General features: G+C 33.7%; 1 protein-coding gene across 1 annotated transcript in view; it reads left to right on the plus strand.

Moving 5' to 3' along the window:
- Positions 1 to 15,872, plus strand: part of LOC134690144 (uncharacterized) — a 63,412-nt gene extending 47,540 nt beyond the window's left edge. The window contains exons 14-15 of the mRNA XM_063550121.1: positions 12,826 to 12,853; positions 14,659 to 15,872. Coding sequence (XP_063406191.1) covers positions 12,826 to 12,853; positions 14,659 to 15,047 — 417 coding nt within the window. The 3' untranslated portion in view covers positions 15,048 to 15,872. The remainder of the gene's footprint in view (positions 1 to 12,825; positions 12,854 to 14,658) is intronic.
- Positions 15,873 to 17,821: the final 1,949 nt, after the last annotated feature.

A 17,821-nucleotide genomic window follows, 5' to 3' on the forward strand; every position in this document is an offset into this window, starting at 1 on the left:
AAATGCTAGAAAAAATGTTTTGAACAAAAATAAATTTCCATGGTATTTTGACCCCCCTGTGGTATATTGAACCCCTACTATAGACCTTAAATTTCAAAAATTCTAGCTATTCAAAATCCTTAACATAGTTATAATACTCCTACAAGTAGTTTGTATGTATTTAACATACTGGAAAAGATATTTTGAAAATTTTACTTAGCCATGGTATTTTGACCCCCCTGCTGTATATTGAACCCCCTACCATAGACTTTAAATTTCAAAAATTCTTGCAATTCTAACTCCTTAACATAGTTATAATACTTCAAGAAGTAGTTTGTATGTATTTAAAATGCTAGAAAAAATGTTTTGAAAAAAATTTATTTCCATGGTATTTTGACCCCCCTGTGGTATATTGAACCCCTACTAAAGACCATAAATTTCAAAAATTCTAGCTATTCAAAATCCTTAACATAGTTATAATACTCCTACAAGTAGTTTGTATGTATTTAACATACTGGAAAAGATATTTTGAAAATTTTACTTTGCCATGGTATTTTGATCCCCCCCCCCCCCCCCCCCTGCGGTATATTGAACCCCCTACCATCGACCTTCAATTTCAAAAATTCCTGCAATTCTTACTCCTTAACATAGTAATAATACTCCAATAAGAAGTTTGTATGTATTTAAAATGCTGGAAAAGATGTTAGAAAAAAAAAATCCATGGTATTTTGACCCCCCTGCGGTATATTGAACCCCCTTCCATAGACCTTAATATTCAAAAATTTTAGCTATTCTAACTCCTTAACTTAGTAATAATACTTCAATAAGTAGTTTGTATGCATTTTTAAAACATCCTGGAAAAAATGTTTTGAAAAAAAATAATTTCCATGGTATATTGAACCCCCTACTATAGACCTTAAATTTCAAAAATTCTAGCTATTCAAACTCCTTAACATAGTTATAATATTCCTACAAGTAGTTTGTATGTATTGAACATACTGGAAAAGATATTTTGAAAATTTTACTTAGCCATGGTATTTTGACCCCCCTGCTGTATATGGAACCCCCTACCATAGACTTTTAATTTAAAAAATTCTTGGAATTCAAACTCCTTAACATAGTTATAATACTTCAAGAAGTAGTTTGTATGTATTTAAAATGCTAGAAAAAATGTTTTGAACAAAAATAAATTTCCATAGTATTTTGACCCCCCTGTGGTATATTGAACCCCTACTATAGACCTTAAATTTCAAAAATTCTAGCTATTCAAAATCCTTAACATAGTTATAATACTCCTACAAGTAGTTTGTATGTATTTAACATACTGGAAAAGATATTTTGAAAATTTTACTTAGCCATGGTATTTTGACCCCCCTGCTGTATATTGAACCCCCTACCATAGACTTTAAATTTCAAAAATTCTTGGAATTCTAACTCCTTAACATAGTTATAATACTTCAAGAAGTAGTTTGTATGTATTTAAAATGCTAGAAAAAATGTTTTGAAAAAAATTTATTTCCATGGTATTTTGACCCCCCTGTGGTATATTGAACCCCTACTAAAGACCATAAATTTCAAAAATTCTAGCTATTCAAAATCCTTAACATAGTTATAATACTCCTACAAGTAGTTTGTATGTATTTAACATACTGGAAAAGATATTTTGAAAATTTTACTTTGCCATGGTATTTTGACCCCCCCTGCGGTATATTGAACCCCCTACCATAGACCTTCAATTTCAAAAATTCCTGCAAGTCTTACTCCTTAACATAGTAATAATACTCCAATAAGAAGTTTGTATGTATTTAAAATGCTGGAAAAGATGTTAGAAAAAAAATTAATTTCCATGGTATTTCGACCCCCCTGCGGTATATTGAACCCCCTTCCATAGACCTTAATATTCAAAAATTTTAGCTATTCTAACTCCTTAACTTAGTAATAATACTTCAATAAGTAGTTTGTATGCATTTAACATCCTGGAAAAAATGTTTTGAAAAAAAATAATTTCCATGGTATATTGACCCCCCTGCAGTATATTGAACCCCCTACTATAAACCTAAAATTTCAAAAATATTAGCTATTCAAACTCCTTAACATAGTTATAATATTCCTACAAGTAGTTTGTATGTATTTAACATACTGGAAAAGATATTTTGAAAATTTTACTTAGCCATGGTATTTTGACCCCCCTGCGGTATATTGAACCCCCTACCATAGACTTTAAATTTTGAAAATTCTTGCAATTCTAACTCCTTAACATAGTTATAATACTTCAATAAGTAGTTTGTATGTATTTAAAATGCTAGAAAAAATGTTTTGAAAAAAAATAATTTCCATGGTATTTTGACCCCCCTGTGGTATATTGAACCCCCTACTATAGACCTTAAATTTCAAAAAGTCTAGCTATTCAAAATCTTTAACATAGTTATAATACTCCTACAAGTAGTTTGTATGTATTTAACATGCTGGAAAAGATATTTTGAAAATTTTACTTTGCCATGGTATTTTGACCCCCCTGCGGTATATTGAACCCCCTACCATAGACCTTGAATTTCAAAAATTCAAGCTATTCTAACTCCTTTACATAGTAATAACACTCCAAATTGTAATTTGTATGTATTCAACATGCTGGAAAAGATATTTTGAAAATTTTACTTAGCCATGGTATTTTGACCCCCCTGCGGTATATTGAACCCCCTACCATAGACTTTAAATTTTGAAAATTCTTGCAATTCTAACTCCTTAACATAGTTATAATACTTCAATAAGTAGTTTGTATGTATTTAAAATGCTAGAAAAAATGTTTTGAAAAAAAATAATTTCCATGGTATTTTGACCCCCCTGTGGTATATTGAACCCCCTACTATAGACCTTAAATTTCAAAAAGTCTAGCTATTCAAAATCTTTAACATAGTTATAATACTCCTACAAGTAGTTTGTATGTATTTAACATGCTGGAAAAGATATTTTGAAAATTTTACTTTGCCATGGTATTTTGACCCCCCTGCGGTATATTGAACCCCCTACCATAGACCTTGAATTTCAAAAATTCAAGCTATTCTAACTCCTTTACATAGTAATAACACTCCAAATTGTAATTTGTATGTATTCAACATGCTGGAAAAGATATTTTGAAAATTTTAATTAGCCATGGTAATTTGACCCCCCTGCGGTATATTGAACCCCCTACTTTAGACCTTGAATTTCAAAAATCCAAGCTATTCTAACTCCTTCACATAGTTATAATACTCCAATAAGTAGTTTATATGTATTTGGCATACTGGAAAAGATATTTTGCAAAATTTTATATAGCCATGGTATTTTGACCCCCCTGCGGTATATTGAACCCCCTACTCATAACCTCTAATAAAAAAAATAAAAGCCAATAAATTGTAAATTAGATTATCTGCAATACTATTTCTTAAAAACAGGGGGGTTCAATATACCGCAGGGGGGTTCAAAATACCATATGTGAAAAATGACCCCAGGGTCAAAATACCATGCGGTATAATGACCCCGGGTTCAATTTTTAGGGGGTTCAAAATACCATATGATACCGGTCGTCACAAAATCGTACGGTGCAGTTTTTGTAAAATTGACGTTTATTTCAGAAATTAGTTGAAAATCATAAAACTACGACATGTTTTTCAAGCAAATAGTGTAAGATATTAGCAGTCAAAATCGAGGGAATTGTGCAAATGATGATACAAGCATGAAAATTACCACAAAGCATCATTATTATATGCTTTTAAAGAAACAACTGCTGGCCATTAAAAAAAATCATTTTTTCAAGATGGCCACCGCCATTTTCCAAAATGGCTGTTTTTTCAGTTTGAAAATACTGATTTTTTCTGGAAAACATTTCGTTTACCTTCTATTAGTGAAAAACAGCTGTCAGGTTTGGTAGCTACCATCTTTACATGTGAATAATTCACTAGACATGAGTATTTGACACAAACCGGGTTTGCGCATGCGCGAACATGTAACAAAGTTCATTAAAAAATATTTTAACTATTTACTATAAAATAAGTGATTTGGGATTTTCAATGATATTATGATTTGGTTTGATAACATTTTTCAAGGTTATAACACACATGATTTAACATTTTGCGCATGCGCAAACTATTTATAGACATAATGAGTGATTTGTATGCACTACCAAGGCAAACTGGTATAAATCGTAGTTCATCTCATTACTCTAAAAAGCAACAGGTATTTGATGGATAAGACGGAAAATGTGGTTAAAACGAGAAAAAACATCAATAGTAACGGTAGATCAGACACTTTTGGTAATGGATATTCAGTGGGAATTGCCTGATTTGTACATTGAAGATAAGTTTATCGTCATGTAAGGTGGATTTCACATTGAAATGACTTGTTTTAAAGTACTTGGTGATATATTACGTGAAGGTAGATGGACACATGTTTCATGTTTCCTCACTAAAACCATTCTTGCAACAGCTAGAACGGCATATTCTTGTATGTATGTTCAAATGTACCTAGGACTAGACACGCGCATCAGATAACTCTATGTGTTTTAGCTTGAAAGATATATATCGGCGTAAGAAAGCTAAACACAGAAATTATAATCATGTCATGTCTCTGTGACGTTTAATGATTTGATAGACTGACGTAAGAAAATATAGTCATCTCTACCACAGTTCAATTCCTGGCGTTCAATTATAAAATAAGAACTTCTTGTGAATTTGGTAGTATGCTTATTTCATGAGTCAGATTTTGTACCAACAGTCCATATAAAGCATGATACTGTATTCATTTAAGTCTTGATCGTGTAACATATTCTCGATCGCGACCGACCTTCTCCGAGATATGGCTTCCCTTCTCTTAAGTCACCCACAGGTGGCAATTGATTTTGAAAATGATAATTTTACTGTACGTAAGACCCAAAAAAAAATTTCTTATAACACAATTGATCAGACAAAAACAGAATAATGCAATTGTAAAGGGCGATGTGTTGTCATGGGTTTAACCGAAGGCCTCATTTAGACGTATTGATGGTAGCTAGACCAGAAGTCAGTAGACTATCAGATAAATTTGCAAGATCTAGTGGTTTAAAGCATTCTATATAATAGATGAACGACTTAATGCCTAAACACACAAGGGTTTCTTTAAAAAGATCAAAGGCAAATAATTTGAAGATCCTTTGAAGTAAATACAAAACGAAGGAGAACCGGTTTCTTATAACCAGATTAAAAAGAACAACTTTTATTATATAAGACTGTAAACGTTTTTGTAAAAAAACAAAGCTAGAGCTCTTATATATCTTTTCTAGTCTTTATTTTTTGTCGCAGAAGACAAATTGATTTTGAATATTTCTTAATCCATAAAGACAAACTGCTCCTCCGTTTTTGTCTTCGGATATCATTTTAAACAGTGGTATTAAATCGGTGCAAATGGATAAACTTGAAACATTTTGTAATTTGCAGATCCAAATTCTTACGAATTTATCGTTGATAGAGCAGCAATGGTTAATTCCAGGCCACCTTGTAGGGAATCAATATTGGATGATTTTGCAATTGTGTTATACGGCCTTAAATAAAATCTTGCATCGATAAGTATTCAAGAGTAGATATTGTTTTAGATTTACTAAATGAATCATTGAAAGGCTAGATGTGAGAAGACAAAACTTGGGTTCTGGAGTAGTTTTCTCTATGAAGATGACAACGAAACGAAATGTTTCAAGTGTCTTGCCGACAGAAATGCTTCTGTAGAGACTAATAAGGATACTTTCCAGCTACCCCTTGTAAGCATGGAGAAGCAGATATACGAATGTTTGTCCATGTTCGGCCTGATTATGAAAATTGTTGTAGGACGGTAATTCAAGGTAGCACCGACACAGATGTAGTAGTATTAAGAATGGCAGCACTCCAAAACTATGGTGGAACAAACTGAGGATAGGTTTTGGCAGGAATGAAGACTTTTGATGGCTTCCTGTACGTGATATATCAAATGCGTTTGATCCTCGTGTAGCTACTCTTCCTTTTATTCATACATTCAGTGCATTTGACACTAAGGGAATAGGTCAGTTTGGATGACATAGGAAGTATTTCAACATGTAAGGGACTTACTTATTTCTTTGCTGAAGTATAAAGACACATACAAGGACATAAAAGAAGCATTTGTTTGCATCATGTATGACAAAACAACATCACTATTTGCTGTTAACGAGGCACGATGCAAATTTTTACCCAGGAAGCAGCGGCTTTTGTGATGTAGTTCCGCCTACAAGAGTTTTTTTTCTTCGGAGCACATCGAAAAAGCAGCGTATCAAGGATGATAAGTTTGGGCTCAGCCTGATTTATGTACCAATTCATGAACACTAGGGTTGGATGAAAGAAACAAAATCGAGGACTCCTTCGGCTACTGTTAAAGTAACATCTTCCTGTCGGGAACTTTTGAAAAGACGAGGCGAAACATCCAGTTGTGTTGGTGACTGTAAATGCTACCGTTCTGTCCGAGTACGAGTTTTGTTATCGGCTACTGACCGATAATTTTAAGATGACGAACCTGTCTTTCTAATAAAACTAGACATTAAATCTTTACAAAGAATGTGATATCACTTGTTAAGATGATGAAAATTATAAAAAAATACATTTTCAAAATTTTTGCCGCCATTTTGAAACCGGAAATCACTCTTTTTTGTCATTTGTGTGTTGTTTTTCCGTACTTTATGAACTGTTATTTACGCTTAATAAAACCTTACATTGGATTATACCTATAACACAACTTTCAGAGATTTACAACTGGATATGACGCCATTTGCAAAATGATCGGTGGCCATCTTGAAAAAATGGAAATTTTTTATGGTCAGCACCTGATTGCTTTTAATTATCGTTCAGTCCACCCGTATACCAAATTTCATGCTTGTATTTCATGCATGTGTTATAATTGTTAAGTTGATGAAAAATATTTTTTACGTATTTGCATCTAATTTGGAACCGGAAACCACTATTTTTCTTCAGTTATGTGTTGTTTTGTCGTACTAAGGAGCTGTTTTTAACGTTTTATCATATCTTACATTGAATTATACATAACACATCTTTCAAGGATTAAAATCCCTTGTAAAATTGCTTGAAAGTAAAAAAAAACGAAATTTTTGACTCGTTAGTCGTCATTTTGAAACCGGAAGTCACCTTAAGTTTCATAAATGTATTGTCTAGTCGTTATTTATGAACTGTCATTTTCTTTTTATCAAATCTAACAATGGATTTTACAAATAACACACCTTTCAAAGGATTAACCATTAATGGCTAATTTGTTATGACGCCATTTTCAAAATGTGTGGTGGCCATCTTGAAAAAATGATTATTTTTTCTGGCCAGCAGCGGATTTTTTATAAGTATCATTCAGTTAACCTTTATACCAAATTTCATGCTTGTATCACGATTTGCACAATTATGTACATAATATCTCCCACTAAAAGGAAATTAGTCGTATCTCTTCTTTTAGACAGAATAATTAAGTGAATTAGATTTTAAGAATAATGAAAAACAATATTTACAACTGTAAGTCCTCATGCTTTTGCATTCCTTCTAAATATTTGACATTTTGTACGAAAATTTTCATAATCCTGACCTTCATGACCTTTTCGGATCTACAATTAAATTTTTATTAAATGTTTTTGCACTCTATCTGTTTTAGAACACACCAAATTACTCATCAGTTATCTTTTTTTCATTCAAATTCAAGACTTTATCTCAACATTTCTTAAAATCATGAATTTCTGTAATTTTATGATGTTGGGTAAAATCTCTATAGTATCCGGAATCCCTTATCTATTTCGTTATCGTTTTTTTTACTGAATATATTAGTCGATTTCCGTATACTTAATAGTGCTATTAGAGTACGATAAATCATATTTAAACCATTCTATTTCTATCTTTAACTTCAGTGTAGCTTAAATAGATATAAAATCATCCGAAATTAAGATCAAATCAAAGTAAAACATAGTTTTTGAGTTCTGTAGAATTCACCCCTTTCTAAATAAGGAATCGTATCGCAAATTGTAGAAAATCTTCCGAGTCGTATCAAATTTTCACAGTCCAGTTCACAATGAAACCATTCCTATGCTAAAAAGCAAAACCTATCCATTGATTGACACAGATATGCATAGTCTGTCATGTATTTACTACATAGAAACTATGTAGTTAAACACTTAAATGAAGATACAGTTGTATTGCCGCAGTGGGAAAACGATAAGATGAAGTTTACAGAAGGCTGGTCGATGAATATGAAAAAAAATGAAATCATCCCATTTGAAAATACAAAATATCATAAGAGTTGCCATAAATATTTCAAAAGTAAGCACAACCTATCATCTTCTGTTTTGTCTGTACAAAGATTTTGTACTACATGTACCAATTCTACCGACCAGTCTCTTCTCATATATCAACGAGGGCAGTAGATCTACAACTCATTCTGATTTGTCTGTTTGTATATTTTTCAAATGTATAAAGCCTATAAGCAAGTTTCACAACTTAATAAGGTATCCTCTGAGGAGCAAACTCAAGCTGTATTGAGTGTTACTACATATATCGCCTACAATGATCTGATTTACAAAGTAACTCATGATAATTTTACTATTTTAAAAATCTTTATACCATCGAGCTGGTATCGCTAAATATTTGCTACAAAATTTGAAATCAGAAAGTAAAGAGCTATTTAATTCTGAGCATAAAACAGCTTTTACTAACATTTCGATGATTAAAGATGACGTGCCTGCACACAAGGAAGTATTCTGGTTAACAACTTTAATTACTTGATGAGTTAGCCGGGCTTAGTTTCTGCCCAAAGATCGCCTCCGAGAAAACTACACAACATATTATCAGCTTCAACAAAAGCTAAAAATATATGGTCAATTTATAGTTACATGTATACAGCATCAACAAGGCCAAGGTACATCCAATATTGTATACAGTAGCTCTATAGTTTTGTCTTATGCCGTAATGACGGAAAATTACTCGTTAAAATTGACTGTGATATACAGTCTGTCAAATTTAAAGATCTGAGCATTGCCTGCGAAACTGGTTGCAAGCACTTTATGCAGCTACTAGTATTTTACCGAAGCAGATATAGGGTAAAGTTGTTATCCAATCATATGTATATCCATTATCTAAAAACATTTCACTGGATTATTCAATTGAAATTATGCCACCTGCTTTAAAAACATTTCTGTGTTGTCTTTTGGATGATGGCGCATCTGCGGCAGTTAATAAAGCGTACGATATTCCTATTGACAAAGTTCTTAGATGTATGGCTTTAGTACAATGTTTATTATCTATAAATATTTTTTTCTACTCTTTTTCATTTAGGTTTATTATTACAACTGCACCGTATTTATGGACACACACTATTATCAAGTTTGACTGCTCGGGAGATTAGAAAAATTGAAAATGGGGCATACATTCTACATGGGATTATTTTTCTTCTGGGGGTCAAAATTTTATCCAAGACAATGTCAACCTAACTACAGAAACAATAAAAGTTCTCCGTATGACTTTGGTTTGCTAAAAGGCGACATCGATCGGGTATGATGTCATCCAGCTTTCTACAAGATTTGATCTGTTCACGCATTGGTTTAGGTATAGGGGGAGGGTTGAGATTTCCAAAAAACATGTTTAACCCTGCCGCAATTTCACGCCTGTCCCAAAACAGGAGCCTCTGGCCCTTCTTAGTTTTGTATGATTTTTTTATTTTAATTTCTCGAGTATATTTCGAAGCTTAGTATGACGTCCATTTTCATTTCAAACTAGTACATTTTTGTTTAGGGGCCAGCTGAAGAACGCCTCCGGGTTTGGGAGTTTCATTGATGACCCATTAGTGGTCTTCAGCCGTTGCCTGCTTTTTGAACGGGTTGGTGTCTCTTTGACAAATCCCTCATGTCATATCCCAATTTTTAATTCAATCCATATATATAGTAGATCTGGCGCCCACTTTGAGCAAAACCTCTGCTGTACTGATATATGCCCATGCCAAGGAAGTTGTCTTTGTATGGATATGTTGACCGATAAGAATGATGAGATTACAAGCTAAAATGAAGCTATAATATTCCGATATCGCAATATTTCGACACCTAAATGGTCCAACATCCCATTGGTCCGATGTTTCGATCATTTAGGTTATACGCTAACGGGATTTTAATATAAGAAAGCCAAATAAAAGGTTCAATATTAGGATAACCTTGTTCTCCGTTTGAAGCGGTGAAACAAGATATAAAAAAGTAATTCTTAGTGCCAAAGAAGCCGAACGTCATCACTAGCGTAATTTTAAAAAAGTACAAACTTCTTTGTCAAGTGGTGTTTGATTAATTATATATATCTCAAGATACACGGCGCACGACTAAAATAAAATCAAACACAGTTTGACGTACAATGAGTGATCATATTTTCCTTGTGATGTTTTATATTAAAATTGTCACAATTTTGTTGATATAAATATACTAGTTGCACTTTACTCATTTTAGTAATGTTAGTTAGTAGTATATCATATCTGATTTAGTGATGTAAATAAAATTGCGGTATGATCCAGACTCAACATATTGCACTACAATAATAAAAAAAAATCTGCCCTATGGTTGTCTGGTCTTGAAGCGGTTGGCAGGCTTTCAAACTAACAGGAGACCATTCACTTCCTCAATATTAATGTACAGCTCATCATGGGACTTTTCTAAACAATCAAAAATACGTCATATGTTATATTTCCCCCTTGCTTCAAATATATTGTTTCAGATTATTTATATCAAATTTGCAGATATATATTTGTAAATACGTGTGCAATCAAATGATATGGAGGTATTATAAGATTTAGATAATGCAAGGGCGACTACAGATACATTTGTGTGACTTAATGGTTGGTTTTCAAAGACTCCGAGAGAAAACGTTACGTAACATGCGTCACCGATAAAATCAACCAAAATTAATTAATACTATGATAGAAATATATTTTCCCAAAAGTAATACAGCATTCCTGTAAAATTGTTTCGTTTTTACATTTGTTTCGACTCGATTTTTCTACTGGAAGTATCCGTGAATTGAAATTGCACCCATGACCTTCGACCTCGATTTAAAAAAAAATGCACCATAATTTCTTTTGACGACCGGGATATTTAGAAAGTACACATTCTTAGCTTTCCAGTGATATATATAATTTAGCCGTGTGTTAGGTAGGAGCATTAAAAATGTAAATTTGGCTCTCATATTACTCGCCTATATATCTTAAAAAAAAATGGATAGATAGGGAAAAATTATCAACAAGACAAGATCTACTTTTAAGAAAAATGATGGAAATCGCCAGACGAGGGGGCATTATGATCTACGATAGTAGAGGGGCATTACGTTTTCTGGTCTGTGGCTCGGGTTTTTCGTCCGTTCATCCGTCTGTCCCACTTCAGGTTAAAGTTTTTGGTCAAGGTAGTTTTTGATGAAGCCAATGAAGTCCAATCAACTTGAAACTTGGTACACTTGTTGCTTATGATATGATCTTCCTAATTTTAAAGCCAAATTAGACCTTTGACCCCAATTTCACGGTCCAATGAACATAGAAAATGAAAGTGGGAGTTTCAGGTTAAAGTTTTTGGTCAAGGTAGTTTTTGATGAAGCTGAAGTCCAATCAACTTGAAACTTGGTACACTTGTTGCTTATGATATGATCTTTCTAATTTAAAAGCCAAATTAGACTTTTGATCCTAATTTTACGGTCCACTGAACATAGAAAATGAAAGTGGAAGTTTCAGGTTAAAGTTTTTGGTCAAGGTAGTTTTTGATGAAATTGAAGTCCAATCATTTTGAAACTTAGTACATTTGTTCTCTATAGTATACTCTTTCTAATTTTGATGCCAAATTAGATTATAACCCAATATCACGGTCCATGGAACATGGAAAAGGATAGTGCGAGTGGGGCATCCATTTACCATGGACACATTCTTGTTTCACATTTGCCTTATATGATAAACTTATAGCAGACATATAACGACTTTAAATCACTAGAAATAATCAGCAAGACAAAATTTTGTCGATATAGTTTTATTTGAGTAATTGTCCTTAAATGAGGATAGTTTTACCCTCTTGTGTATAATCAGCAAAAACTAAAGACGATATAGAGAAGCTAAACAGACTAAATGACGAGCAATAAAAGAGCATGAATTATATTATTGTCTATAATGTTGTAGAGCCTCTTGCTTTTTTACCGTTTGTAGTTTCAGAATTACGGGACTTAATTGTCAGATTAAAGTAAATTTGTTGCATGTTGTACCATAAGTTGAGTTAGATTTTATTTATTAACTGTAACTTTACGTAGATGATCAAACTGATAAACATAAAATACTGTATAGTTTAAAGCAAAATATCTGATATGTGTCATTCCGGAGTTTATGGGACTTTGACTGTCAAAACATTGATTTGATTTTAATTATGCTAATTAAAACACAATATTGAACTATTTTGTTTCTGTAAAAACAGCCAAAATAACCCTATTCTTTGTCAAATTGTTTGCATGCACAGTATTGTATGTGGAATTTGACTAGGCCGTAAGTTTATGGAACCAGATGACTTTCATTTTTAAGTCAGAAATTGCTATAAAGAATTATGTCCATCAAAATAATAAGAACAATATTGTGTCTCCGCTTGCTTAACAAATGCCAACAGTAATATTATGCAACAAATATTAATTTATATCCGTGTAAATACTGTTAATACTGATCCACTATATTGGAGATTATAAAGTATTATTGAAATAAGATTCAAAGTATAACCCAACAATACCAAAATTTTTTTTATTCGACAAGTATATAAATCTTTTCGTATTTATCATATTATATGATATTTTGTAGGTTAAAAGAATAAGAAAAGGAGAGTATGGTATGTATTTTTATCATATCTGATGAATCTGCGTATGATTGCCTTTAAAAGGATAATTTAAAGATTATATATTGATAAGTGATCGTAAAAAACTTATCTACCAACGAATATTGTTTGATACATATTTGCACTTGCAGTGATGTTTTAACATTTGCATCATTTTGCATCAGAATAAAATCACTGTTTAAGTGCTTCTTGCATGTATGTTTTTTACCATATCTGCTATAGGAAAACAAGGGGTTGTGATCTCACAGAACATGTTTAACTATTCCGCAAGCATGCGCCTGTCCAAAGGCAGGAACCTCTTGTCAGTGTTAGTCATGTGTGATTTGTTTTAAATTTTGGTTCATTTATATTTTTTTTGAGTACAGTGTGGAGTTGATTTCTGATTTTATAGGGTACAGTGCATGCTAGGTGTGGGATTTTGTTGCTGCTTGGAAGAGTTCTCTATTCTCAATTATATTAATCATTTTAAACAAAAACACATCCCTTTATTTCCTTTGTTCATTAAATATATGCATACCTGCCAACTTTTCAAAATGCCCATGGGGGTTTTGCGTGCAAGATGGTTGTCATAGTCCTAAAAAAAACTTCAAGGGGGCCTGCAAATACATTTTAATGGTGTTTTTTGGCTTCTCCATACTTTTATTAGCCTTAAGTCATAGTAAAATTAATTGTTTTGTTTAAAATTGTGGACAAAATTGCGCTTTCAAAATTTCAATTTGGGAGCCTCCATGGGGGAAATCACCCGCAAATAGTGACAGTTAGCAGATTTGTATATGCATTGCTTGATTTAAAACCAGTGACAGTGCTCCAAGATATTAAACTACTGTACCCCTAACTAGTCAACACAGGGGCTATGAGATAGAGTCTAGCATGTATCAGGTGCTTTCACACTTTTTTTATTTCAATACATCCTTCACATGAGGCATGGTAGTACGTACATGTACATCCAGAGATACAAAAATCGTGACAAGCAACACGTAGTGAGGTCGGCCTGTTATATACCCAGTGACTTATATTTGTAAATCTTTACAAAAACAAATTGGTTGGCTTATATATACTGGGTGGTATCAATTAATTTTCTTTATTCTGTAATCATTGACTCCTTATTGTCTTCAATCAATAATTGACAGACACCAAAGGAATGTGTAAAAGTCGATAACCAAAACTGATAAAAACATTACACTGATCAACACAAACCTTACAAAAACCAGAATACATACTAATGGTAACCCTTGTAGATCATTGTCATCAATCACAACAGTTCATAGATATAGGAAGATGTGGTGTGAGTGCCAATGAGACAACTCTCCATCCAAATAACAATTTAAAAAATAAACCATTATAGGTTAAAGTACGGCCTTCAACACGGAGCCTTGGCTCACACCGAACAACAAGCTATAAAGGGCCCCAAAATTACTAGTGTAAAACCATTCAAACGGGAAAACCAACGGTCTAATCTATATAAACAAAATGGTATACAGTATACATTTGAAAGGGGCCTCTATTGTTAGTGTGTCAGTGCGTCCAGAAAGTTATTTCCACGCTCTAACTTGACGTTATAGAGGTGTAATCTTTTAAAAATGGAGACATTGCTGATCTTTAACCCCATGCCTGTTCCTTAACTAAGTTTGCCTCAACCAGAAAGTATGAAACTTGAATACAGTATTTATTACCATAAAACACAGACCAAGTTTGAATTTTGGTGGAATGACTTTTAATTTAAGAGATGATGTATACAGCAAAATTTTGAAAATATATTTTACCATTTTTAACTGAAAGATGACTTTATTTATTTACAGATATCAGCGAGGAATACATGGATTTGATTCCAACTGATGAAATACTAGATGAACTGGCACAAGTAATAGGAGTTGTATCCTTCCAACTGGGTATAGAATTAGAATTGCCAATAACATCATTAGATATTATACAGTATAATAATGATCGGAACTTAGTGGCACAATGTAAAGACATTTTATATGAATGGAGAGAGCAGGGAGTCAGGCCAACCATAGGTGTTCTTGTCAATGCTTTAGTAAATGTTGGGAGAGGTACTAAGTGTTTGGAGGAGATCATCAAAAGTAAAGGAGTGAAGAAATATATTCCACAAGAAAAGGTTGAAGAGGAGAAACAAGGAAAGTTAAAGACATTAATGAAAAAAATGAATCCTTTTCAGAAGAAGAAATAGTACTTAAACTATTCAGTCAATATGATTTAATATTGATGTATATCATACCGTTGCATGTTTGTGTGTTGTTTCAGGGAACAATTGTTATCGTTTTTGGTGGGGTCTTAATGTAAATAATGTTAACATTCATCAGCACGAAATCAAGAAACAAAACATGGTTATTAAGCATGTTAAGAAAGTACATAGCAAATTTACATAACAGTAGTGTAGCATTATAAATTCAGGATTGCGACGCAGGCTCATTAGCTCCCCTAGTTCATACAAATATCAAAAATAATAAAAGAAACATAACATTGTTAACAAGACTGTACATAGAGAATTCATATAACAATAGTGTAGCATGTAAATCCAGGTGAGCCCAAGTTTCTCCACAGGTTTATATGAGTTCATGTCACCTATAGAGCTGTTCATCCACATGCTTAATGGAGTTCATATTACTTGTGGAACAGTTAGTTCTGACACAGGAAAAAGGGAGTTCATATAACTTATGGAACAGCTAGTTCGTCCATTAGTTTTTTGGAGTTCATGTCACATGTTGAGAAGTTAAAAAGCTAGTTTATCTTCTAATTTTAGGGAATTCATTTCATTAGTGGAATATCTAGTTCTCCTCGGATCTTAGGGAGTTTATGTCACAAGTGAAGCAGTTAGTTTCTCTGCAGGTTTAATGGATTTTATGTCAAAAGCTAAGCCGATAGTTCCTCCACAGATTTAGGGAGTTCATATCACTAGTGGAGCAGCTGGTTCCTTCACAGGTTTAATGAAGTTCCTGTTCCTAATGGAGCATCTAGTTTCTCTACTGGTTTTAGAGAGTTCCATACCTGTCAACCTCTGAATTTGAAAAAGATCATAATGCGTATGAACTTTTTCGGTCCAATTTTAGTATTCAGTTCACGTCATTTATGGAGCAGCTGGTTCCGTAAATGGTTTTAGGAAGTTCATGCACTAGTGAAGCAGATAATTCATCCAAAGGTTTTGGGTAGTTTATGTCACTAGTGAAGCAGCTAGTTCCTCCACATGTTTAACGGATTTCCTGTCACAAGTAGAGCAGATAGTTCGTCCACTGGTTAAAGAGAATTGCAGCAGCTACTTCCTCTTGATTTAAAACTGTGCATGTCCTTAGTGCAGCAGCTTGTTCCTCCTCAGGGTTAACAGAGTTTCTGTCACAAGTTGAGCAGCTAGTTACTGCTTTGATTTAATGGAGGTCATGTCACTTGTGGTGCAGCTAGTTCTTCAACTGGTTTAAGGGAGTACATGTCAATATGGGATCGGCTAGTTCATCCACATCTCTGAATTAAGAGAGATAATATCACTTGTGTAGCAGTAAGTTACTCCTCTGATTTTTTGGGAGTTCATGTCACTTGTGGAGCAGCTAGTTACTCCTCTGATTTTAAGGAGATCATATCACTTGTGGAACAGCTAGTTACTCTTCTGATTTCAGGGCGTTCATTTTACTTGAGGAGCAGCTAGTTCCACCTCTGGTTTTAGGGAGATAATGTCACGTGTGGAGAAGCTAGTTCCTGCTCTCATTTTAGACAGATCACATCTTTTGTGTAGCAGCTAGTTACTCCTCTGATTTTTGGGAATCCAGGTCACATGTCGAGCAACAAGTTGCTCTTTTGTTTTAAGGGAGTTGATATCAATTGCGGAGAATATAATTACATATCTGATTTTTAGGAAATCATATCCTAGTAAAGCAGCTAGTTTCTTCTCTGAATTAAGAGAGATAATATCACTTGTGTAGCAGTAAGTTACTCCTCTGATTTCAGGGCGTTCATTTTACTTGTGGAGCAGCTAGTTCCACCTCTGGTTTTAGGGAGATAATGTCACGTGTGGAGAAGCTAGTTCCTGCTCTTATTTTAGACAGATCATATCACTTGTGGAGCAGCTAGTTACTCTTCTGATGTTAGTGAGATCATCTCACTTGTGGAGCAACTAGTTACTCCTCTGATTTTTTGGGAGTTCATGTCACTTGTGGAGCAGCTAGTTACTTCTCTGATTTTTGGGAGTTCATGTCACTTGTGGATCAGCTAGTTACTTCTCTGATTTTAGAGAATCTATTTCACTTGTTGAATGACTAAATACTCCTCTTATGTTAAGGAGATCAGATCACTTGTGGAACAGCTAGTTACTCTTCTGATTTCAGGGCGTTCATTTTACTTGTGGAGCAGCTAGTTCCACCTCTGGTTTTAGGGAGATAATGTCACGTGTGGAGAAGCTAGTTCCTGCTCTTATTTTAGACAGTTCATATCACTTGTGGAGCATCTAGTTCCACCTCTGGTTTTATGGAGATCATATCACTTGTGGAGCAGCTAGTTACTCCTCTGATTTAAGGGAGTTGATATCAATTGCGGAGAATATAATTACAAATCTGATTTTTAGGAAATCATATCCAAGTAAAGCAGCTAGTTTCTTCTCTGAATTAAGAGAGATAATATCACTTGTGTAGCAGTAAGTTACTCCTCTGATTTACGAAAGATCATATCACTTGTGGAGCAGCTAGTTACTCCTCTGATGTTAGTGAGTTCATGTCCTTGAGCAGCTATTTACTCCTCTGATTATTTGGGAATCCATGTCTCTTGTCGAGCAACTAGTTACTTTTGATTTTAGGGAGTTCATAGCACTTGTGGAGCAGCAAGTTACTTTCTGATTTTATAGGGAGTTCATTTTACTTGTGGAGCAGCTAGTTCCACCTCTGGTTTTAGGGAGATCATGTCACTTGTGGAGCAGCTAGTTCCTGCTCTAATTTTAGGAAGATCATATCACTTGTGGAGCAG

The sequence above is a fragment of the Mytilus trossulus genome, chromosome 11, assembly GCF_036588685.1.
Source record: "Mytilus trossulus isolate FHL-02 chromosome 11, PNRI_Mtr1.1.1.hap1, whole genome shotgun sequence".
NCBI lineage: Eukaryota > Metazoa > Mollusca > Bivalvia > Mytilida > Mytilidae > Mytilus > Mytilus trossulus.